This window comes from Ruditapes philippinarum, unplaced genomic scaffold, assembly GCF_026571515.1.
Source record: "Ruditapes philippinarum isolate M1 unplaced genomic scaffold, ASM2657151v2 ctg2578_1_1_1_1, whole genome shotgun sequence".
Classification (NCBI taxonomy): Eukaryota; Metazoa; Mollusca; class Bivalvia; order Venerida; family Veneridae; genus Ruditapes; species Ruditapes philippinarum.
The window spans coordinates 170,421-195,637 of record NW_026855989.1 but is presented as its reverse complement, the minus strand read 5'-3'; the positions used below and the strand labels follow the sequence as shown (position 1 = coordinate 195,637).

Below are 25,217 nucleotides of genomic sequence, written 5' to 3'. Positions count from 1 at the left end.
GCTATTAATTTGCCTGAGTATCCCTTTAAGTATGCTAAAATATAATATTTCGTTATTGCTTTTTTGCCCTACGCAGAATGCATATGCGCGAAATGCAACATCCGTTGCTAAGGAAAAATCGTACTTAAAAAGGGTCTTTAATAATCAATTGTCGCTCACTGACGTTATTGTTTGATTTTATTAACCTGTCAATTGCATACTGATTATACGGTCAATGCACACAATATATTATTCTTCGACACATTTTCGGTAAGTTCCGTAAGATGTACGCAATAAGATATGATTTAATTTAATTTGTATCTGTGAAGTTATTGTACTGAGCGAACAACAAGTTTATATTTTCTGAGTTCCATACGTGTTGTTAGATCGAGACCGCGTACATGGCGTAGGCCCATGCTTTTTTATTTGTATTTTCAACATTACTGAAGCTATATGATCGCTTTTTTATGTTGTTCGTTTTGTTATAATGTTTTGCACTTATTACGATAAAGTAATGTAATGGGTAATATAATAATAAAATGGGTTAAGAACTGATATTTAAAATTCATTCGGGTTAAATTAATAATGCCGACCACGACCTTTACATTAAGCAGGTACGACTTTTCAAACATCAGTTATATACTCCATATTTATTCTCGTAAACGTTACGACAAGACCGGAGTGGAATCGAATATTTAAATGAGTGCTATTATGTATTCATAATTGACAGGTCAATAAAATCAGACAATACGTTACTTCCCTTGTTTTGATTGAATATATCTGTACATATAATAAATACTGACGAAGAAGGCCGGAAGGCCGACAGTTATGGAAAATTTGAAAAAAGCGTTTTTAATTCATGATATAACAATAAATAGACGGGCAACTTTAAAACATATTTCAAATAGGGTAAGGGTTCAAAGGGAGGTTACTCGGTTAAAGGCATGCTACAAAATAGAGCAAGTTAGAGTGACCTCCCCTGATAACATTGCAATGGGGTAATGGTTTAAAAGGGAGGATACTGTTGTCCTCAATATCGAGTTTGGATAGAATGACCTCCCTTAATAACAGTGCAAATGGCGTTAGGGTTCAAAAGGACGTTACTGTAGCACTCAAAAGATCGGGCCGGTTAGAATGGCCACCCCTGATAACATTTTTTTTAAGAACATACAGATTTTGTAAAAGACTGTTCGATACAAAAACACCTTTGAAAACATTGTTTTTATATTAGAAATGTTCGACCATGCGACCAAATACATGCATTGAGGACATATTTTATGGAAAGTGACCGTGCATAACAAGATTCCCCTTCTCTTAAGAGTTGTCCGCCGTTTTATTGAAGGGCAGACTTAAAACATATGCCATTGCCTTATTGCTATCAATAAGAAGGCTTATTTTCACAAACATGTCTTGAATTAGTTTATATACAACAATATTTATGCAAACCAAGCGGGTTATCAGTTAACGTCTTTTTAAATCCGCTATCGGATTTTAAAAGGATCATATATTAGAAAATTTTTACTTTAAAGTATATTTTCATTTTCATTCTATGTATATAACAAAATAACTGTAATTTTTGCCAAACATGAACGTTTCAAAAACGTTTTATATGCACAAACTATATATTTTACATTAACCGGCCTTTGTTTGCATACAGATTTATAACAATACGAAACATAAGTAAGCAGACTGAAGCGTAATAAATAAAACACAAAGTAAAAAGTATTATGATATTTTTATGTGCCTTGATAGCCAAGTAGGCAGAGCGTCCGTGTCAGTGTTGTGTCATGCATAAAGATGCTCGTATTATGGTTGGGTACCAATACATTTGACTGTTTTCTTTTTCTTATCTGACCAGTTTTGTTTCAAATAGTCACAATTGTGAGTACACGGGTTGATATGGAGTTGTGTTATGTTTGGGGAAAACCAGAAAACATCAGGAAAAAGAATTATCAGAAATATATAAAAAAATAAAAAAAAAAAAAAAACACAATGAAATGAAGTGTGTTATATAATGATCCATGTATTCAATTTTTTAATATTTCGCAATCGTAGTTTGTTTTAAATAGTTTGATTATTAAAATGTTAAATAAAATTTAAAAAAAATCACTTGACGTGTAGTTTGTTTCTTTATAAAGAGAGGAACAAAAATGAAATGAAAAAGAATAGCAAATAGAAATAGAAATTTAGAAGAACAAAATTTATTCAAATGATCATAAGTAAAATTAACTAACAAATAACCATAATTTAAATAATTTGATATGCAATAAAATAAACCATTTTATATGGCGGACAATTTAAAAATTATTGAAGTGTGGATGGATTTCGTAAGCATAAGGTCCATTACAAAGTACCATAAATTTATATATTTTCGAAATGAGCACATGTTTAAAAAAAAAAAAAAACATGTTTGAAGGTAAGGTTTAAAATATATTTTGACAAAATGTTAAAGTTTACGATTCGTATTTTAAAATGATTTATTATCATTAGGAACCTAAGTTTCTGTGACTTTTTAAATGAAATGCTGCATCTCATTGGAAAATACGGCTTTTCTAAATCAAAATTCACATAAACTAAAGCTTGCACAGGGCCAGAAATTTCTAAGCAGGCTCCTTAAGATATTGACTATGAATCCATAACATTGATTTATTCGAACACAGTTGGGGTATGTTTAAAATAGATAAATACTAACCGTCCGTCAATTATGTTTTTATACCGACCTGTATATACTAGTACTTCTGTCGACGCGTTGATCGGTTGTCTACCCATTTGATTGTACGGTGTGGGTATATATATGGGAGAATATCCCCTGAATGAGATACAATGTACATATGATTCGAGGCGCTTGCCGATGGTTATATTTATGTCCGGACCCGTATATGCAGTCAGGTGAAGGTGTTGCTAGTAGTTATAGAATATGTACAAGTATAACTTACAAGTGATCATACTTTTTAAGAAATGTGACCAGACTGCAACCCGTCGTGAAAATTTTTTTAAGTCAATACTCGTAATTTGAGAAAAAATCGCTATACCTTTATGCACTTGCAGAAGTGATGGTGAATAAAAAAGATTGCAACCTTCTGCGAATGGAATTTTAACGTTAGAGCAAGTAACTACGAACTTGGAAAAGAAAATTTATACTTAGGAATAGATCGATAATATTATTTAGTTTTTTTTAATTATTTTTTTTGTCCAATTGGATTGCATAATTTCAAATGAATCGTAACACATTTACTTTGGTAAATCGGCAAACTGTTTACCAGTCTAGTAAATCGGCTGTTTATAAAACTAATTTAAAAAAATGGTTCAAGTTTATAAAAACGTATTTACAAAATTAAATTGGTCGCGCGCCTGACCAATTTAATCTATTTTTTATAGTAATCTTTATCTTGTGTTCGTGGGAGGTAAATCCTAGTTAAATATCTATGGTGCATCAAAGCACGTACAGTTACTTTCTAGATGAATTTATGTAACAAAGCTGTTTGAAGTGACATTCTTGATAAGACAGAAGAAAAAACAGAATGGATGAGTTATAAATTTGTATTTCTCATACTTTTACGTCCAATACTTATGCCTAAATTTGAAAATTTCTCACTTTCTCTTTTCAGCATAATTATTCTCATTATTTTAAAATATTGTAAAAGTTTTATTTATTTTCAAATTGTGTTTTATCAACAAGACATTGCCAACATAATTTATGAACAAGATCTAACAAAAGGTTTATTCAACAAGATGTTACAGATTGTTTCACCAATCAGATATGGCATAAATGTGTTAGATTGTGCTGACAATACAAAAGTCAGCTCGTAATTGTTTAGAAAAGACAAGCGGTCCTTTTCCATTATTTTTTAACAAATTTCTGTAGTATCGATGACCAACAATCAAATCATATAAATAAATTATATAAATCAATTCAATACGTGAATAACTTGATTTTAACATATTTTATTGCAAAAAAAAGGATAATATATTTTGGCCTAAACAGAATTGTTGACTCAATACTCACTCAATGTTTGATTTGATAAAAAGTTAAACAAAATGACGCTCCACTTCAAAATGACAAGATATTTCAAAACCTTATTTTTATCTCTTTAAGTTTGAGGAATAGTCATATTTTTATCATTTGTATTTTGAAAACCCACTCTCACAGTCGCAATTGTCTTGCATACTTGTATTGTACATTAACGATATGAAAGCATCATGTTGAAACAATGGTGGAAAGTATTTGTCATTCTGACAGTATTCGTCCTTGTAAGTGTTTTGGGATCACATTTTCGAGGAGCCATAATAACATGGAAGCCAGGGACAAATAAGGTAATTCTTTTGTATTTTTTCTAGAAAACCCTGCAAATGTTCATTTACAACATTCGGTGTTAGTTTGTAATAATAATATTTCAATATACCCTTAGATTGTTTTTAAATGATACACTTATGGAAAAAAAGAAAAAAAGAGGGAGAGAGAGAGGTACATGTATAGAATGAACTGAAAAGTGCCCTATGATATATTTTATTTCCTTTTCAAACGGTACTGACAACATTTAGATTTTCGATTAAAAAATTTTTCAACCATAAAATAAATCATATCCTTTTTGTTTCATGATATTTACACGACAATTATTCAAAGACAGCTTACGAGGTAAATGTGAAAATTGAAATTCGCAAAAAACTTTTAGATTTGCGTATTAGACGTATGCTTGACTCACAGCCCGGTAATTTTGTTACTGGGGTAAAATTATTTTTCAGGAGAAAGTCAGCCAGTTCTGGTTTGGAACAATTTTGTTACGAAACATTCTAATATAGCTACACCCTTACCAAGAGTTTCATCTATCAATTATAATATAATTAGGATCCGGAAAATTGAACCAATCGTGTGTAACTGTTGCAACGAACATGTACCAATATACCTCATGTACGTATACATTATCATATATCATAAACTGGCCGAACCACTTACGTTCAGTTTCAGTTGCAGAACCTTGCATACTGAACAAAACGGCGTATTAGACGTTTTAAGTCGTGATTAAAATTAAGTTGTTTTTTTACAAAGAAATAATGTACAAACTTGCAAATACGATATTTCACCCGGATTAAGACCCCAAGACAAACTATTCGCGTAGTTTTTAACGTCTGTCTACATGTCAAACAAACATTTTTACGATTCTGTGAAAAACCTTCTTTGCAAGTTTAAGCGGCCATGCTCTTGATGCATTACATCCCATATTTCATTAAACACCGCAACAAAAGACAATGGTAAGTTTACTGCGTACCAGGTATTGTGCAATTTCAAGCTTTGGTTAAGGAGATATACACATTTAAAATCAGATTACTTAAAGCATTTGTTAATAAGTGCATAACAAAATTTAATGGAAATTGAATCAACTTGGAAGAAATGATATCATTAAAAAATGTAATTAAAATAAATTGAAGAGACAAAAGTGATTATTATTCAAAAATATTCATATGTATATAAAATGTCTCAGTTGATTTGGTCGTCACTTTTTAAAAACTTCGCGCCAATTGAACTTCAAATTATCAAATTTTGATAAAGAAATATGGTTGTAAAATATAATTTCATGAAGATTAAAACCGACGTTTTTAAAAACTTTATTAACATTAAAACGTCTGATTTAACTTTTCCTGTCCCGTTATGATTATAATGACAGAGAAAATGAAAATAACAACGATATGTTTTATTTCTCTATTAATTCGTCTGCAAAAGAAAGAGGATACATAAAAGGTGAAGTATTTTATTCTTATTCTTTCCGTACACCAAATTATAAGAAGATAATTATAATTATGTTTAAAAAACTGTTTGAACTTACCTACGGTGATATAAAGCTTTCAGTAGTTATGGAAAAACCACAGCTATCTGATTTTTAAATATTTTGAGTTTGATAACATTACTGAATTCATAGTAAATATCTACAAGTTTCTTTTTGCAGGCAAATTTAACCGATATTTTAACTTTACAAAATTAATCTAATATCCCGAGTTTAACATTCTGGCGGTAACTTTACGCTCTCTAAATAGCTTTCGAGAATGTTTTATAGCTTACAATGGGAGTTGATGAAAATGTAGTAAAAAAACAAACGAAGTGTGCACTTGCGACCTACAAACAATTTGCAAACTTATTCGTTATTTCGATTTTTCACCATCGTAATGTCGTGTTTTGCTGTTTCGAGTTATGTGTGTGTCGTGATAGCCCTAAATGGACACCGTAAAACACACTTTATTTCGAATGTGAATATTTTTGTTGATGTGCATGGCTGAATAAAGTCAAACCCACTATAGTATTGGGCGATGCCTCTTAAAACCAAACATTTGTAAGAGATATGTTACTTACATTATTATTAAGAAAAAACTATAAGCGTAGACGATAACTGATATTCTTGAAAAGAATGGACAAAATATAATATGAAATATTACTTTTCGTAAGAAAGAATATCTTACGAAAGCCTAATAGTGTCAAATGAAATAAAAAATAAAAATACAAAGGCGTTATAACGCGAATAAAGGCGTTATTACGCGAATCAAAAGGCGTAATAACGCGAATAAAGGCGTTATAACGCGATTCAAAAGGCGTAATTACGCAAATCAAAGGGCGTAATAACGCGAAAAAAGGCGTAGCAACGCAAATAAAGGCGTAGCAACGCGAATAAAGGCGTTATTACGCGAATCAAAAGGCGTAATAACGCGAATCAAAAGGCGTAATAACGCGAATCAAAATGCGTAATAACGCGAATAAAGGCGTTATAACGCGAACCAAAAGGCGTAATAACTCAAATTAAAACGAATTATAATGCCAATTTAATACCATATTTATACTAATCAAATTGCCTGGTAACGTAAGAAAGCAAGACCAATATTGATCTGAATTTATTCTTCAAGATATAAACTCGTATAGAATAATATAATATATATTTACAATAACTAACATTCCATTTGCGCAGTAATAATGCAAACTATTTGTCATAAACTTATGAAGACTCTTTAATATTTGCCAATTTAAGGTGTCTGGGTGCTTATAGGTCCATTGGACTGGACGTAAATACAGTTAATCTGAATTCACATGTATCATATATTGCTTTTACACATGTCACTATAGTAAATGAATTTCTTTTCTTTTCTTATCTTATCTTATCTTATATGTGCGTCATATGTTCAATTATCTTCGGATATATCCTATTTGATTACCTTATAACATCTAGTTTCTTCTAATTATGTGAATGCCATTCCTAATTAAGCTATAGGTAATATGCTATAGGTAACAAGATTTAGGAAAACGTAAGGTATAAGTTAGTCACATTAGGGTGATTATTGATAAGTATGTTTAAATGGGGGATAGTGTTTCAGTTAAATCACAATTATAGGAGACATTCCCTTCTTTGTCTATGTAGAAAAGTATCTATAGTTGGGTGAAAGTTAACCTTTAATCTGACGAAAGCATTTCCTAATAAAAGATTTAAAAAATCAGACTGTGGCCTTAGGACGTATCCGTACAGAATTGAAAATAAAACGTACGTCTTGATCGATTTATTTAGATCAAATTGTTCTTCCTATCTTACATTACTAGGCCACGGATTAGAATTTATATGGTATTAAATTAGCGTTATAACGCCTTTTGTTTTGCCTTATTATGCCTTTTGGTTCGCGTTATTACGCCTTTTGATTCGCGTTATAACGCCTTAATTCACGTTATTACGCCTTTTGATTCGCGTTATAACGCCTTTATTCGCGTTAGTACGCCTTTTGATTCGCGTTATAACGCATTTATTCGCGTAATTACGCCTTTTGATTCGCGTTATAACGCCTTTATTCGCGTTAGTACGCCTTTTGATTCGCGTTACAACGCTTTTATTCGCGTAATTGCGCCTTTTGTTTCGCGTTATAACGCGAATAAAGGCGTTACTACGCCTTTTGTTTCGCGTTATAACGCCTTAATTCGCGTTATTACGCCTTTTGATTCACGTTATAACGCGAATAAAGGCGTTATTACGCCTTTTGTTTCGCGTTATAAAGCGAATAAAGGCGTTACTACGCCTTTTGATTTGCGTTGCTACGCCTTTTTTCGCGTTATTACGCCTTTTGATTCGCGTTATAACGCCTTTATTCGCGTTATTACGCCTTTTGATTCGCGTTATAACGCCTTTATTCGCGTTAGTACGCCTTTTGATTCGCGTAATTACGCCTTTGGATTCGCGTTATAACGCGAAACAATAGGCGTAATTACGCGAATCAAAAGGCGTACTAACGCGAATAAATGCGTTATAACGCGAATCAAAAGGCGTAATAACGCGAACCAAAAGGCCATAATAACGCAAAACAAAAGGCGTTATAACGCTAATTTAATACCATATAAATTCCAAACAGTGGCCTATTAATGTATGGAAGGAAGAACAATGTTGATTTAAATGAATTGATCTAGATGTACGTTTTATTATATGCCCGAAAGAATTTTCGGGCATATTATGTTATCCCCCTGGCGTCCGTACGTCCCGAGCAAACATTTTGGGTTTAGGGGCTATATAACAGTAAAAGAGAACAAAAGAGAACAATAGGTTCAATCCGTGATCAAAGGGTTTATGGGCTAGTAGCCCTTAAGAGAACAAAAAAAAAATAACAAAGAAAATAGCCCCTAAACCCAAAATGTTGGAACGTGCGTCCGTCCGTCTGTATGTCTGTCTGTCCGTCCGTAAGCAATTTGGTTTCGGGAGCATAACTTAAGTTCCATTTGGCCCACAATATTCAAACTTCATAGGAGGATTGTTATTTGAAGGAGGTAATACTTTATAACCTATAAGTCACCAAGTCATCTTATATTGGCAAATATTAAAGTGTCTTTATTAGTTTATGACAAATAGTTTGCATAATTACTGTGCAAATGGAATGAAAGTTATTGTAAATGTATATTGTATTATTGTATACGAGTTTATATCTTGAGCAATAAATTCAGATCAATATTGGTCTTCCTTTCTCGCGAATTTGATTAGTATAAATATGGTATTAAATTTGCATTATAATGTGTTTTAATTTGCGTTATTACGCCTTTTGGTTCGCGTAACTACGCCTTTATTCGCGTTACTACGCCTTTCGATTCGCGTTATAACGCCTTTATTCGCGTTATTACGCCTTTTGATTCGCGTTATAACGCCTTTATGTGCGTTACTACGCCTTTTGATTTGCGTTATTACGCCTTTATTCGCGTTATTACGCCTTTTGATTCGCGTTATTACGCCTTTATTCGCGTTATTACGCCTTTTTATTCGCGTTATAACGCCTTTATTCGCGTTACTATGCCTTTTGATTCGCGTTATAACGCGAATAAAGGCGTTACTACGCCTTTTGATTCGCGTTATAACGCCTTTATTCGCGTTATTACGCCTTTTGATTCGCGTTAAAACGCCTTTATTCGCGTTGCTACGCCTTTATTCGCGTTATTACGCCTTTTGATTCGCGTTGCTACGCCTTTTGATTCGCGTTCTTACGCCTTTTGATTCGCGTAATAATGCCTTTATTCGCGTTATAACGCCTTTGCACTATTATTTTTTATTTCATTTGACACTATTAGGCTTTCGTAATATCTACATCATACTGACATGTAATTCTGTAATTCCCTTTTTTCCAAAATATTATTATTCAATGCTAAATAAAAAGGGACATATTGATAACAGGCAAAGTACTTGCATGATAACAAATAACTAACTGTACAATATTTATTATTACAAGTAGCAGTGCATTATAGTGTTATACGTGTACAAAATTATTTGTCTAATTCGATAGATCAACTTTAATACATCATACGTTTCAGAAGACCTGATATTATAAAAACGTTAATTGATATAGTCACCGAGCTTGTTAAGCCAAATACAAAGATGCAGTGTTACAATATATCAAAGCAATCTCATATATAATCTGTAAGCTGTGTTTACTCCTTCCATCCCCGATGCTGCTCAAATCATATTGCATTCTTTTTTGTATAATATAACCCTTTCCAAAAAAAAAAAAAAAAAAACTCATGAAAATGCAATAGTGAAATATAATTTGACAATTTAATAAGAATATTATCAGAATTAAAAGCAACGTTTAGTATATTACTTTTATAGTACTATATATTATACTACAACAATAGTATTACTATAGTAATAACAAAAAACATATTAACAGTGTCCAAAGATAGATTTTCAATAGTTCTGAACAAAGAAATCTGCCTTTGTAAGAAGGCATATGAAATATCTAAAGAAATTACATGCATAAAAATGTTTGCTTTTTTGAATATGAAGTATGCAAAATGATTTTACTGAACACATCATTTTAAATGTGAAATATGAAACGGGAATTATAGATTAAAAACTCAAAGCAAATAGCTTTTCTTCACAACTATGTATTTTCTTTTGAAGATGTTTGCAAACAATAAAGTTAAACAACTCAAAATATTTTAAGATAAAATTCGTGTTGTTGCTAGGCTAAAAAACTATTTGAAGGGACACCTGTCAGTAATGTGACACAACAAGTTTCACATTGATAAAAAAGATAAGCTAAAATTCCATGAAAATGGAAGTAAATTAAAATTCATAAGGCCAAGGAAGAGGAAAAGTTAAAGTAAGATGATATATGCTGCTCGTATTTGGAATATGCATTTAAATCCTTAACTTTACTGTAAGACTATTGCTTAAATAAAGAAAAAAAAGGACAAAAAAAGTTTAATTCATGCATATAATCTTTTACCAGGAAGTTCAATTTCAAACACATGCACCCCTTTCGCATTTGCATGAGATAATATAGTTTTCGTGTTCTTTAGATATGGTTTTTGAATAACACTTAGTCACATAATTTTCAAAAATTATTTCCTTAATAAAAACAAAACATGAGAAACACATATCTATGTACAGTCTCTATAGCTTTGTATTATAAAACACTCGAATGGTATTTGCCAATTGATTTCCATTTACAGGTGCTTAGATCATTCGTAAATATTGAAATGAAAGGCGTCCTGGTGATTAACAGCGATTTTACAAAGTGCATATGATATAAAACAAATTGTCCTTAAAATCATCGTCAATCTTAAGAAACAAAACCCGCAAATAAAGAAAATCTCAGTTGCCTTTTGTACATAAAGCATTTATTTATGATGTCATTCCTTTGTTCGTGCTGTTTTAATATGGCTAGTATACATCGCAATTATAAATTTTATTTCACACCAATGCACTTTCATCATTTGCACCACATGATGGTCGAGAAAAATAAAAAATGGATCCAAGATTATCAATTTAGCCTCGTTTTATTTTCAGAGTCCAAAATGTCCATTATCAAATCTATGTAACACCCGATAAAGCCTCGTTGTCATTTTCCGAGTCCAAAATGTTAATAACAAATCCATATCGTAACCCATATGGCCTTGCTTTCATTTCTTGAGTCCAAAATATCTATATCAAATACAAGTCATCCTCAATGTATCCTCGTATTTTATGTTTGAGAGACCGAAAATCTATGTAAAATCCTTATTGTAAATGAGGTTACAAAGATCTGTCAAAATATCAAAAAAAAATGGTGGTATGACATGAAGAAATCCTTTAACATGCTTGGGAACAATACATGTACTTAATTTATTTGATTCGTACACAGCCGAAACAACTTTTACTAACTCACCTTACGCGCCGACCAATATAGGTTTTAACAGCTGTGTACTCGTCAAATATAATTCAGTATCGCACTTAACAATGTATGATCACCTCATACTATTAGACGAGTATACAACCATACAATCTATATTGGACGAGACACTAGAATAAGGAAAAATAATTATGTTCAGGAAGATTTAGGGTTCTCTGGAGAATTTCCTTTACCATGGTCAAGGGTACAATTCAAAATGGTCCGATTATATAATTATTATTAATAGTATTGTTGTTTTTGTTGTCTATATATGCGTCGCATTCTGTTCAAATAGTTTAAAGATATTCCATAACTAGAAAAGGGCTAGGCTATTTGGAACAATCATGTTTTGCTTTATTTGTACAATTTATTTCTTTGTATATTAATCAAATTCCAGGCTTTTAGAGTAAAAAAATCCATATTTTAAATAATGCTATGTCAACAGGCAATTTCAAAATCTTACAATCAGCAAAACACAAACTACTCGTCTCTATAATTGTTTAATGGATTACTGGCGGAATGCATTTTTAAACACATAATTATTTAACGAAAAATCCCTATCTTAAAACTTTTTTTTATTTCAGAATGAAGTTATTATAGAATATCGTATTTCATGGAGAATGACGTACAGTTCTAAATTTACTTGTAATGATACCATTATACAACAAGGAACTAAAATAGGTGATGAAGGATCAATCGAGTGCTTTCAACACTGCCACGGTTCTCTCGGACCTCTTGTTTATCAATGTACAGATTACAGTAAGAATGAAGACTGGTCATCCGGAAGAGGACGAATAACAGCCATGCTATATTCTTCTAATAGCCATTCAAACTTTGAATTCGGGTTTGATATACTTTTGAATTTCTTCGTCATAGAATCATAGCATATTAACATTTAATTTCAATTTTGTTTTAAATTCTGACATACTTTTAATATTTCACCAAAAGACAGGAACTTGTAAGAAACGAAATCGACACGTGGAGAGTAGAACCTTCATAAATATAAATAATTTTAAGACATAAAAATATTATTTTGAAAGGTGCGTATGCCATTCCAAGACCATTATACAGGCGGTGTTTTCAATTTCTTTGTGCTACAAATCATTGTAATTAAAAAGTCGACGTTAACAAACATTATCAATCTATCAATGCAGGTAAATTCTGTTAAGACATTATACCAGTTAATGCCCATTTATATGCATTCTGACATAATTTTACTTTTTATTAAACAGATTTAAAGGACGTGCATGGATAAACACGTTGGTAGTAGGATCTAGCGGGTCTTGGACGCTTCGGGCTAGAGCTAGTTTGAAAACAAGATCAGATATAGGACGAATAAATTCATCGCCAACAGCCGAGATATCTCCAATTGTTCGACTGCAACGTGGTTGTAACCATTCCATTATTATTCCAGGTAACGAAAATGACTTGCAAGATAAGCTAAACATTCCGGAGCGGGAGACATCGGCACATTAAGTTACTTATGCAATAATAATTGAGATATAATCCGAAATCTATTTGACGATTTTTCCAGGTAAAAGGGAATAATTATTTGCTACATTCGGTGGCAAAATACAAATCAGCTTTAAGAACCAATTATGTTCATAATTTATAAAAGGTTAATGTGATAAAGAAGCACCTCTTATTCAAATTTTGGAATACAATTGAAGAATATGCGATGTCATTTTGCTAGCCAATAATCTAACTCAGTTCTTCTGTTTTTTTCCGATAGTATATTTTTCAAACACGTACCATAATGTTTTTTTCTGGAATGATCTATATATGGTAATAATAATATTTTAGTAAGTGATCCTGATAATGACATTGTGAGATGTCGCTGGGCCGATTCTTTAAAAGATGAATGTGGCAGTGTATGCAGAAGTCCACCAAAAGCTTATATATATTATGTAAGTGACCATGTCAACACACATTATTTACCAATTAACAAAATTATGTTTCATGATTTATTGTCTCCATAGCATAGCTAGTATTATTCTTCAAATAGCGCGTATTGAAGAATCTGTAAGTGATTTAAAAATAAATAAACTATGTATACTATAAAAGTTAACAGCTTGAATCGCCTGTAATTCTATAATAGTTTAAAATGAGTTTATCGTCTAATCATTCTGTGTTTCATCAGTTTCGAGTTTTGAATCCTTTATGTTATTTTTGTCTAAATGTGAACAAAATCTATGCAACTTACTGTTTAATACAAGACGCTTAATAATTTGAATATACCGGAACCACGTACTGATGTATAGAGTCTCTATAATGGAAGACAGAAACTGTTACTGTAATGTAATAAATACATGAAATATATGTTTAATATGTTTAAATTGAGATTTCCCTTTTCCTTTGGTAAACATTCTTCGGACAAGATCGAATATCTTTTTAGTAAACGAACACGTGAACTGATTACAGTAACGTAAAAGACTTTATATATTCAGAACTTGCAGAATTTTAAACAACACTTCCTGTGCAAGTTAAAACTTTTTAATTTATTAATTGTTCTTTTGTTTTAATAAACTTGGCTACTTGGCTTTTCACTTTAAAGGATACATGTACAATAACATACGAAGCCAAACAGACTGGATGGTTTGCTGTTCCAATTCAAGTAGAAGACTATGCCGATGTTAACTCGACAACACCGCTCAGCAGTATACCTGTTCAGTTCCTGTTTAACGTTTACGAAGGCGGTAGTTCGTGCGAAAAGACTACACTGTTTGTAGATCCAACACCTCCAAATAGCGCTTGCATAGGCGTACCTTTCAACAAAGTCCTTCATGTAGCAATTGTTGCACGTGTTGTTAATGCGAATAGGAGGTAGAAAATATTTCATTTTAAATGTAATATACAAATTATAAAAATATTTGAATGCATATAATGTAAATATTTTTAGTATTTTCTAACGTTATCTGATAAGTCAATGAATAAACATTTTTCCCTAACAATGTTATAATTAATTCTAACACGACCAGCATTTTCCCCTATTGAACATAGAAGAACTGAAAGTGTGTGTTATTATGCAATAGAGTCACTGTTTGACGTTCTATATTTAGACATGTGACGTAATCATTATACATGTGACGTAACCACTATAAAATCCGACGCGCTGACAATAAGTACGGAAACAAATCAGGCACAATTTTGCTTAATAGCAGGTACGGCAGCATTTTTTTGTTTATGTCGTGTTAGAATCGAAATAATATATCCAAATCGGTGATTTTATCGCTGGATAACATCACTGTTTGTCGTTCGGATGAGCATCATTATATCACTCGGGCTACGCCCTCGTGATATAATTCCTCGCATCCGAACTCCAAACAGTGATGTTATTGAGCGATAAAATCACAGTTTGGGATATATTATTTCTTAAATAATTTATTGTTATTATTAAAATTTTATTCTAGTATAGCAGAAATCAAGACAATATCTCCTCTTGGTATGACTAAGGGTAACCTATATAATGTATCAACAACTGATTGGAGAATGAATATCACGTGGTCACCTGCAAATAGGGATGTCAGGAACACATTTTGCTTTTCTGCTGTCGAAAATTCTATCGGGTATGTCATTATAACTATAAAAGGAAATTTCATCTATCCTGCGTTGAAATTGTCAAACAAGTTGTACCACTGATTAGCTATTTTCCATACAATTAATGTAAACATAAGAGGAAAGGAACGACTCGTTAAATGCAATAAATATACATTAGGCATGAGCATTTTCATACTTTCAACAGCAATATATCTAGCTACATATTAAACAGAGAGAAAACAGAATCGCTAAAGAAAGCCCAACACGACAAAATAGAAAATGTTGCAGGCTCGGTTTGATAGAGCTTAACACTTTCCAGAAATGGGTTTGTCTATCTTTCAATATGGACAAGACCATTTATCTATTTAAGGGAAAATCATAAAATATGTACCGACAGAATAGTGAACAGCACAGCTCATGATCAACAGCAGAATGTGCCTGGTGATCTTGGTGAGCACTTAGCGCATCAATTCTGGTATATTATGAAGCCGCCAGCAGAGCGAGAGAAGTATTAGTATCATTGGGTTGCAATATTCCAAAAAGTGTTATAAATAAACCTTATTTTTCAGAACTGAGAGTGACAAGAGATGTGTAACACTACTTGCTGGTGGTAAGTAGATAATAATCATGTTTGAACATGATCTGTAAATTCAAAATGGCATTAATGTTGTGCAATAAGAAAAAAAGAGAAAAATGAAAATATCGCCAGCAAGCAATAATAAAACTATACGTAAAAATATTCAGACAAGGTTGCAGTAAGTTAGAGACAATACAGAGTTTTGCATTTCAGATTGAATCTAGGACTGACTACACCAACAGTATGAGACTGGTTTGACTGCACCTCCGTGGAAATTTCTAATCTCTTTTTAGTCAAGCGGGGTATGGTTAAGTTTGACTGCCGTTGCTGTAACACATTAGATTTTGTTTCAGTTTCACCTCCGTCACTGCTGAAAGAGTCACAAATGCCTGCAGGAAAAGTCTATCCCAGCAATACAGAATGGAATATATCTACAGATGGAAATGTAAAATATATACATTTTTCTGTTTTACTTTTATAAATTTCTACGATATGTTCTTTTATGAATTCTATTAAGGTATAACTAAAAAGGTCAAAATTTAAGACATTTTAGCCAGATATTGACTAATATCGAATTATGACAATTCTATCTTGGCACGCTTTGTAGGATTTGCAAGAACTAAATATTTTTTGTTTATAATGAAATTAAATCGGCTTTAGAATTTTTGTAAATAATGTGAATAAAAATACCATACTATCAAGTTGATTAACTACTATAACATAAATTATAAATTTATAAATACATCATAATGTATTTTAAACATTTTATATACATGTAAATACTTTTCGGGAAAATGAATTGCAAGTGCTAGTTGTATTATTTAAAGAACTGGTTCATCTCAGCGGGTGGTATTACAGGTTTTACGGGCATCAAGACCATCTTTCATCAGACTGTATAACAGCACGGGATACCAGCTTGAACAGATTGATGCCTCAGATACCAATAAACTCAAGATCAATGGAAAAACTATTACTTTTACCACGTCAGCTACTTTAGAAGAAAAAGAATCATATTATTTTCTCTTCGATTTTGGTAAATTGTGATCTATCTGTCTCTTGTTTTCAAGCTGAATGCAATAATATTATGTTTAACTACCATACCCATGTTTTGATTGCTGTAAATATTAAAACAATGAAGCATTATTTCTTGTATAACATAATCAGTATGATGAGAAATGTTAATATAATGTTTTTTAGGTAATGTGAAACTATTTCCATTTGTTAATTTTCAGGTATTGTTCAAGGTACTACATACTGTCATGCGGAATCAGAAGCTGTGCTTGATACCTCATTTTGGCGATATAGAATACGTAAGTATTATTTTTCAAAACTGTTTTAGAGGGAAAGTACATAATGTATTGGATGTGCCATACTTATAAAAAATCTTAGCCATAAACTTCCATTTTATTCTCATTGTTTATACATTTTCCATATTTAAAATTTATTTAAAAGAAAGGAATTATTATCAATCAAGTATTTGAGAAAGTACAACCAAAATATTTTCTAAAGTTCTGGAAAGGGGAAGTTCCAACCCAGAATAGAAAACAAAGACAAATAGTTGAAAAGCGCCCGTTTGTCAACATTTCCAAGCCTCATCAGTTAAAGTATTAATAAGTCCAATATTTATGACACAGAATGACAAAAAACTAAAGTATATACATTAGTTTAAGCAAAACTTAATCTCGTTGAAAGAGTTGGATCATCATATCAAATTGTGTTACTCCCAAAAAAAGTTACATTATGAAATTAAGGTAACATTACATTTAACAATATAAAGTCCCAAGCTTATTTTAAAACAATTTCTAAAGCTAAAATAATATACTGGGTATGAACTAATAGAGATCAGAAGTGACAGAAATGAAAAGCTTAGTTTATGATTTAGACTCAACGATTTCATAGCATTGTAAAGACCTCCGGGTCAGCCTTGGACAATACACGTATGAATGCTAATTGTTTGAGGCAGACTGCCCGGCATGTCTCTGTAAATGATATAGTGATGTGAACTTTTCTTTATCTGCTGCATGTAGAAATATATGTACATGTATATGGTTAACCTGTTGTTATACAATTCAACTGTATGTAGAATGATGAACTCGTTATTTTTTTGATGTATTGAACCATACAGGTGATGTCACTCCTCCAACTATATCATTTCTAAAATACCCTATGAAAACAAATTCAACAGCTGAAATACAATGGAAAGTCAATGAACCTGCAACAACTTTGTGTTCTTTAAGTAATCGAAATAGCATTATTGAGACAATCTCGTGTAACAACACATGGAAAAAAGAGGATCTTAAAGAAGGACAGTATACATTGAAAATTGTGGCAACAGACATTGAAGGAAACTCGGCAACCAAAACCCATTTATGGGATGTGGGTAAGTGAAGTCATTTCATTTTCATCCCGATCGAAAATGGGATATTAAGTCATTCAAGTAAACACGACCACTTAATAAAATGATTTGGTCAACTTATTCCGATTATCAGTCCCACAAAACTCTTATATTTCTGTCACTCCTATTAAAGATAAAACAATTTTGTACTTTTATTTAAAGTGTTAGTCAATAATAAATGCATTTTATCAAACGGTATGTTTCTGTATTATTAAATTATTTGATTGGTCCAGTTACATCATTTATAACCAGAGTATTTGTTCACAAATATATGTATATGCATTAGATTCAACATATCACTTCATATCGAATGCTGCAGCCATATGTCTTCATAGTTCTCCTGATCAAATACATTTTATTGCAGACACTACACCACCAGTTCTAATCATAGAGAATAAACCAGATGAATATAGTAACGAAAACATTGCTGAATTTAGATGGCAATGTATGGAACCTTGTACCACGGTATGCTCTGTGTCATATATTGCTAACACATATCCAGTTGTTTGCTCAAGCTCGACACTACATTGGACCTTGCCAACGACAATTTCTAATATCACATTCAGATTGACAATTACAGCTTTCGATGAAGTTCGCAATGCTAATGAAAAACATGTCACATGGATTTCTGGTAATATTATTTAAACATTTTGACTACATTGAACACAATTATAAGTTTTTTTTCCTTTTCTTATGTATAGAACATACCTTCAATTTTCCTTTTCTTATGTATAGAACATACCTTCATTTCACTAGAAAGTGCATATGAAGGCACTAGTTAAAATAATATTTACAAAATAAACAATCTATAAGACTTATATATGTACCATGACAATTGAATGTTTTAACTATTACGACTTAAGTTTTAATAAGGTCCAATGAGAGTACGATTGATATCTTTAGATGTGTTTACGACCATTCTAGGGTGATGCCCCTAAATGCTTCTTCCCTGTATGTCTTGTGTAAAGTTTAAGTCTATGGTGACACTCTTAAATGTTTTTGTTTGCAAGTCTCCATTTGCGAGTGTACTTTTACTTTTTCATTTATTTATTAGCTCTTTCACTGAGGATATTGTGATTTGGTGGTCGGTTCGTCCGCTTGTCGATCCGTATGTCGGTCATGTTACCCCTCTCCGAAAAATTTCTAGAGATGGCATTAATCATAATTTATGTGACATTGTAGGACAATGCTTAATGCAAGTAGATGACTTCTTTTGATTGTGATCGTTGCGTAAAATCATTCATTGTCTGATCACAGTCATGGGAAGTAAAAAGGCGAAAGTTTGTGAAATTTTTGTATGAAAGCTTCCCATGACCTTTAGGTAACCCATATTGATTTTGAGCCATTAACTCACAGGTCAAGATGGTATAAACAATTTGTTTTATAATCATTTTTCTATCAATATTCTAAAGTTTGTAAGGACACTGCCCATGGCCAGTCAATTACCCTGATTATATATAACAATATATAATTCACTGTCTAAAATCCTTGTCCAGTTAATAACTTGAGAAGGATAATGAGTTTTAGTAGTAACATTGCCTATGCCCTGTAGATGCATAATTATTGATTATTCTATAACTTGCAAAGTAAACTTATCTGTTGGTGAAAGTATGTAGGAACATTGTCCATGACCAGTAGGAGACCATTATTAATTTTAAGGTCATACGGTTAAAATGCCAAGGTCGCAGTGACAATTTATAGAAGGTCCTTGTCTGATCTGTAAATGGATAATAAATAAGCCTTTGTTTATTAAATTTAGTAATGCCATTGTCAATGACCAGATATTAACCCTAAGAGATCTAATTATTCTTAATTCAAAGATCACCTTGACAGTTTGGGAAAAGTCTTGAGAAAGAATATGCTTAGGTTAACTTGGTAAATAGTATAATTATCATGTATATTATAAATTTGCCCTATATGAAATATATATATGTTCAGGGACAGGCAAATGAAGACTACTGTTATCGACTTCGTTCAATCTTATATTGATCCATAATTCTAACACTTCTCGTGATTTTGCACTATAGACAAAGAAGAAAAAACCGGTGTTAAACTGCCAATAAACACTGGTTAGGGACTACATGTATATGCGGCTGTTATGTTTTCTCCCTCGATTATATAGTTTACAATTCCTTTTAAAGCAACAATAAAAAACATTTTCATTTATATTTCAGTTCTTATAATGTTTTTTCCCCATACAATACCGAAATAATATATCATATACACTGACGCCACATATTTGATTCATATAAATAGTTAATAAATATTTTGACAAAACGGCGCCAATCCGTAAGCAGCGTAATGACGTCATTCTAAGTAAACATCTCATTCATAAACGCAGACGTCAGTTCAAACATACAAGATTGATAAATAGGGCACTGATGTAAACACAATACAATCCATTGTAAGACGTAAGTTTTTATTGTTGAAATAAAATAACGTTTTTTTTCTTATAATTGCTTTTGTTTAATAATTTCTTTATCTTAGCAACAGTAGGGTGCGAAATCGAACATCGTTATACGAAAATCGGCACCGGAAGTTATTTCCGCTTGAAAAAATAACATTAGTGATCTTCCTTATTTTATCTTGTTAGAATCGAAATAACATCAGTCTTAGCGGTGTTTATCGGCTATTTAACATCGGTTTTGTCGTTTTGATGCGAAAAAATTAACCACGCAGGCCTACGGCTTTCTTGGTCAATTCCTACGCATCAAAACTCCAAACCGGTGTTAAATAGCCGATAAACACCGGTAAGACCGATGCTATTTCTTAATTTTATTTGAAGGCTACCTAAGACAGCATTAAAAAAGTCATATAATGTTAAAACATTACATTTGGTATCAAAAATCTGAAGTAAAGACGATTGAGTGACTCAGTAACTCTATAAGAACAACACAATTATGACAATGTAATTAGGACTTTTTAAAACATTCTTTAGTCATCTTAATTTACAGATTTTGAAGATCCGAAAATTCAGGTTTGTGAAAACGGACATTCCTTAACTGTAGACTGCTCTGCAGATGATTTTAAACCAGAGAGTATTTGTAATGCTTCGGTAAGCGACGATTTAGATACATCGCCACATTTGAACTATTCGGATGAACACATTCATTCTTGTGCTTTAAGAAGGAATTGGACAGCAGTTGATAAAGCCGGCAATAAGGCAACGTATTCGCAAACAATTCACATAAAATCGGAAAGCAATATTGAATTAGTGCGATATCCAGGTCCTCTACTAGTAGCATGCGGTGCTCTTGAAAATATGACTGATGTGATAGCATCAATGTTTAAAGTTAAACACCCATGTGGGATCCCTATCAAGTTTAGTTTCGCTGATGAACCTCCTAATCATGGACAATGCGATTCAAAAATCAATCGTACATGGACAATTTATGATGATTGTGGTAGGAAGGTAACGGTAAACCAACCACTTAGAATCCGCCAAGCGAGGAAACCATTATCTCCAGGTGATGGACAAACAGGAATAGATTTAAACATATATCTACGTTGGCAAAGCTCTCCATCAGTTTCTAACTATACTATCTATATTTGGAAACGAGGAGCTGAAAGATCAAAAGAAGCAAGTTTTTTTTCAATTGAAAGCTTTTATGAATCCCCGACGCTGGAGCCTGGAACAAAGTACAATTGGCAAATTGTATACAATTATATAAACAATGATTTATTTTTCAGTCCTATTTGGAGTTTTGAAACCCGACATTTTGTCGATGTTGCAGTAACCAATGTAACGATACCACCGCTTGCTTTCACAGGAGATAGTAGAAAAGTGCAATGGACAGTTATGAATAAAGGGAGATTAACATTGCTATATACCCATTGGACAGATGGTATCTACCTTTCCTGGGACAATAAGTTTCAGAACGCAAAGCTTGTAGCAAGTGTTCGCCACACGAATATATTATACCCTAATGACGGATATTCATCTTCTGCCCTATTTACATTCGATGAGAAAACAACAGGGAATGCTTATATATTTGTGTATACCGATATGTATATGACCATAACGGAACAAAACAAATCAAACAACGTGATGCGCAGTCTTTCTACAATAACTGTTAAACTTACTCCGCCACCTGATCTGCAAGTAACATCAATAAATTTTCCTGGAGCACGTGTCTTTTCCGGTAACATTTTAGTATCGATATTACTCTTGAATAATTGTCTTAATTGAAACATTTCAATAATTTAGTATTTAATATTTCAAAGATTAAAAGAGGAAATAATATACGGACGAATGTATAATATTGTTTACCAGTGTTAATTATTAATGCAAGATAGAAAAATATATATTCCTTAAAATAATGTCATCCTGATAATTTCAGTCATTCAAAATCTGCTGATATTATTTCAGGTGCCAATTTATGCCCATCCTTTTAAAGTTTAAAAGTATACATGTATTTTATCTATTAAAAAGAATAAGGAAAGTGAAACACACGAAACAAAGTGGGTCAGGTTTCTATAATTTTATTTAAGACTTACGTTTCGGCTATTTAATAGCCTTCATTTATCTGTTAAATGATTGATTTATTTACTTAAGGATCAAATGTAAAGCTCACATGGGATGTTGTTAATACTGGAGGGGGTCCTACAAAGAGTTCAACGTGGTGGGACAGAATATGGTGGTCAGAGACTGAATTTACTGGTAAAGATTTTGTCAACTCTTGGCTAAGTACAGTGTAAACCAACGACTTATGATTGCGACATGTTTTCGTCTTTTAACTCGTCTGACATTTCAAATAATTTCTTATTTTTACTGATGGTTATTAGTTTTAAAAACAATAGCGTTTTACTTATTAAGAACGATTAAGTGATCGATCTCCATTTTGCGATAGTTTACTTTACGCACCCCGCCACATTTGTAATATGCCTTTATATTCGCAGTCATAGGTAATTACTTAAGTGCCCCCTGTGCATTAATTTACCAAGTGAAATATTTTTCAAATTATATACTTTCATAAATGACCGATTCTTTTAGGGTATGGCACAAGCTATTTGACTGATTCACGGCACAATGGCAACATAGTCAAAAATGGAAATTATTCACAGGCAATGTTTGTGAAAATACCGGATTTTATTTATGGAGATTTCTATTTCATTATTGAAACTGATGTTTTTAATAATGTGTTTGAACACCTAGGAGAGAAAAACAACATGATAGCGAAAAAGGTAATGTTAGTTTCAAGTAATACTTTTCATTCTTAGTCGAAATTGTAGATACGACTTTATAATTTCATACATTTAGTAATATTATAAATACAATAATATCGTTACAAAATGACCTTTAAACACAAGGAGTGATTTAGAAATTTCACGTTTCTTATTTATTTCAACACATATCGTGTTTTTGTATGCAGTGTCTTTATTGTTTTATCATTAGTAGTACAATCCTAATGTAACTGTTCAACTGTGATGGCACGTGAGCCCAACATTTTCTTGAAATTTTATATGCTTGTATGAATTCTATATTATTGCTTTAATGTTTAAGATTCAGGTTCTTTTAACACCACCACCTGATCTTGAAGTAATCCTGATTAATATGACCAATAAATGGATTACTGGGGAAACTGTACATATTTCATGGACAGTGCGAAATAATGGAAATGATTCACCCGTGTCACAAAGTTACTGGAGGGATTTGGTGGTAATTACTTGTTAGTCCCTTACCGGTTTAACCGCAGGGGACTTTAGGTTTACCCTCCGTCCGTCTGTCTGTCAGTCCGTCAGTCCACAAAACTCGATCCCGCGATAACGCAAAAAGTACTGAAAATATTTTTATGAAACTTGATATATGGATAGACGGCAATATGGAGATTATGCACGTCTTTTTCTTTTCTTCCTGTGTTGAAAATTCTGGTTGCTATGGCAATAAATAGACTGAAAATATGGCAAATTTAACACATAAACTGGATCCAGTGATAACGCAAAAAGTACTGAAAATATTTTTATGAAACTTGAAATATGGTAGATGGTAGCCTGGAGATTATGCACATTTTTTTTCATTTCTTCCTATGTTGAAAATTCTGGTTGCTATGGCAACAAAAAGACTTAATTTCAAGATTTTTGATTCTAGTTTTTATGCTTTTTCACTATAAGCTCTTTATTTCTTAAGGTATTTTCTTCAAACTTTAAATATAAGTTTCTAGTCATCAACCACATCATATATGACAAGGTTTACAACTTTCGCATAAAAATTATCAGAATTACCTTCCTTGAACTTAGAATTTTCATGAAAAAAATGTTTTTTTTTTTAAAATATCTTCTTTATTTCATTATGTATCTACTTCATATATATGTTTCTATTTCATAATGTATCTACTTCGTACTTCATATATATGTTTCGTATTATCACTCAACATTTGTGAGAAGCTTCAATACTCTATAAAGACTTATTCCAGAATTATGTCCCCCTTGAACTTAGATTTTTTTTCGAGAAATTGGTATATTTTACTCCAAATTCTTCATTTTTATAGGATTTACTTCAAAATCCCACATCATAATAATATGATTAGGTTTATAAATCTAGAATCCATATTTCCAGAATTATCTCCTCCTTAAACTTAGAATTTTTTTATTCATTCTTTAACTTTCATATTTCTTCATCGATTTACTCCAAATTCAAAATATACATTCATTATCAACACCTACATAATATTTTTTTTTTAATTTTCATATTTGTTACTATACATGTTAATGGTACATTTGAAAATTGCTATTTTTTTACTTTTCTTCTTTGTGATTTTAAACTTAAAATAATTGTTCTTTCTTACACTCATATCATGCATTATGACAATGTTCATAAATCTAGCATCTTTATTTCAAGAGTTACCTCCTCTTTCAGAATTTGGCTTTGAAAAATATTGTATTATGGTAACAGGGATGTTTAAAGAAATAACTTTAGAGTTACCTTCAGTCTGTTTGTCATTGTGTTCATAAAAACTGCTTCCTGAGATCACTTTAAAAGATTTTTTGCAACAAATAGAGTTACTTAGAATAGAGAAAAGTTTAAACATTAGTTATACTTATTCATTCCCAAAAAATTGGACCTTTTGATAAAATGTTGTA

At 31.9% G+C, this 25,217-nt stretch overlaps 1 protein-coding gene across 1 annotated transcript in view; it reads left to right on the top strand.

The window, feature by feature from the left end:
* The first annotated feature begins 4,092 nt into the window (after nt 1-4,092).
* LOC132745052 (uncharacterized) overlaps nt 4,093-25,217 on the top strand; it is a 45,347-nt gene continuing 24,222 nt past the window's right edge. The window contains exons 1-16 of the mRNA XM_060733888.1: nt 4,093-4,293; nt 12,213-12,472; nt 12,861-13,042; nt 13,432-13,535; nt 14,183-14,451; nt 15,039-15,194; nt 15,735-15,775; nt 16,096-16,187; nt 16,601-16,775; nt 16,975-17,052; nt 17,868-18,122; nt 18,502-18,768; nt 21,092-22,279; nt 22,693-22,797; nt 23,131-23,321; nt 23,641-23,796. Coding sequence (XP_060589871.1) covers nt 4,180-4,293; nt 12,213-12,472; nt 12,861-13,042; nt 13,432-13,535; nt 14,183-14,451; nt 15,039-15,194; nt 15,735-15,775; nt 16,096-16,187; nt 16,601-16,775; nt 16,975-17,052; nt 17,868-18,122; nt 18,502-18,768; nt 21,092-22,279; nt 22,693-22,797; nt 23,131-23,321; nt 23,641-23,796 — 3,633 coding nt within the window. The 5' untranslated portion in view covers nt 4,093-4,179. The remainder of the gene's footprint in view (nt 4,294-12,212; nt 12,473-12,860; nt 13,043-13,431; nt 13,536-14,182; nt 14,452-15,038; nt 15,195-15,734; nt 15,776-16,095; nt 16,188-16,600; nt 16,776-16,974; nt 17,053-17,867; nt 18,123-18,501; nt 18,769-21,091; nt 22,280-22,692; nt 22,798-23,130; nt 23,322-23,640; nt 23,797-25,217) is intronic.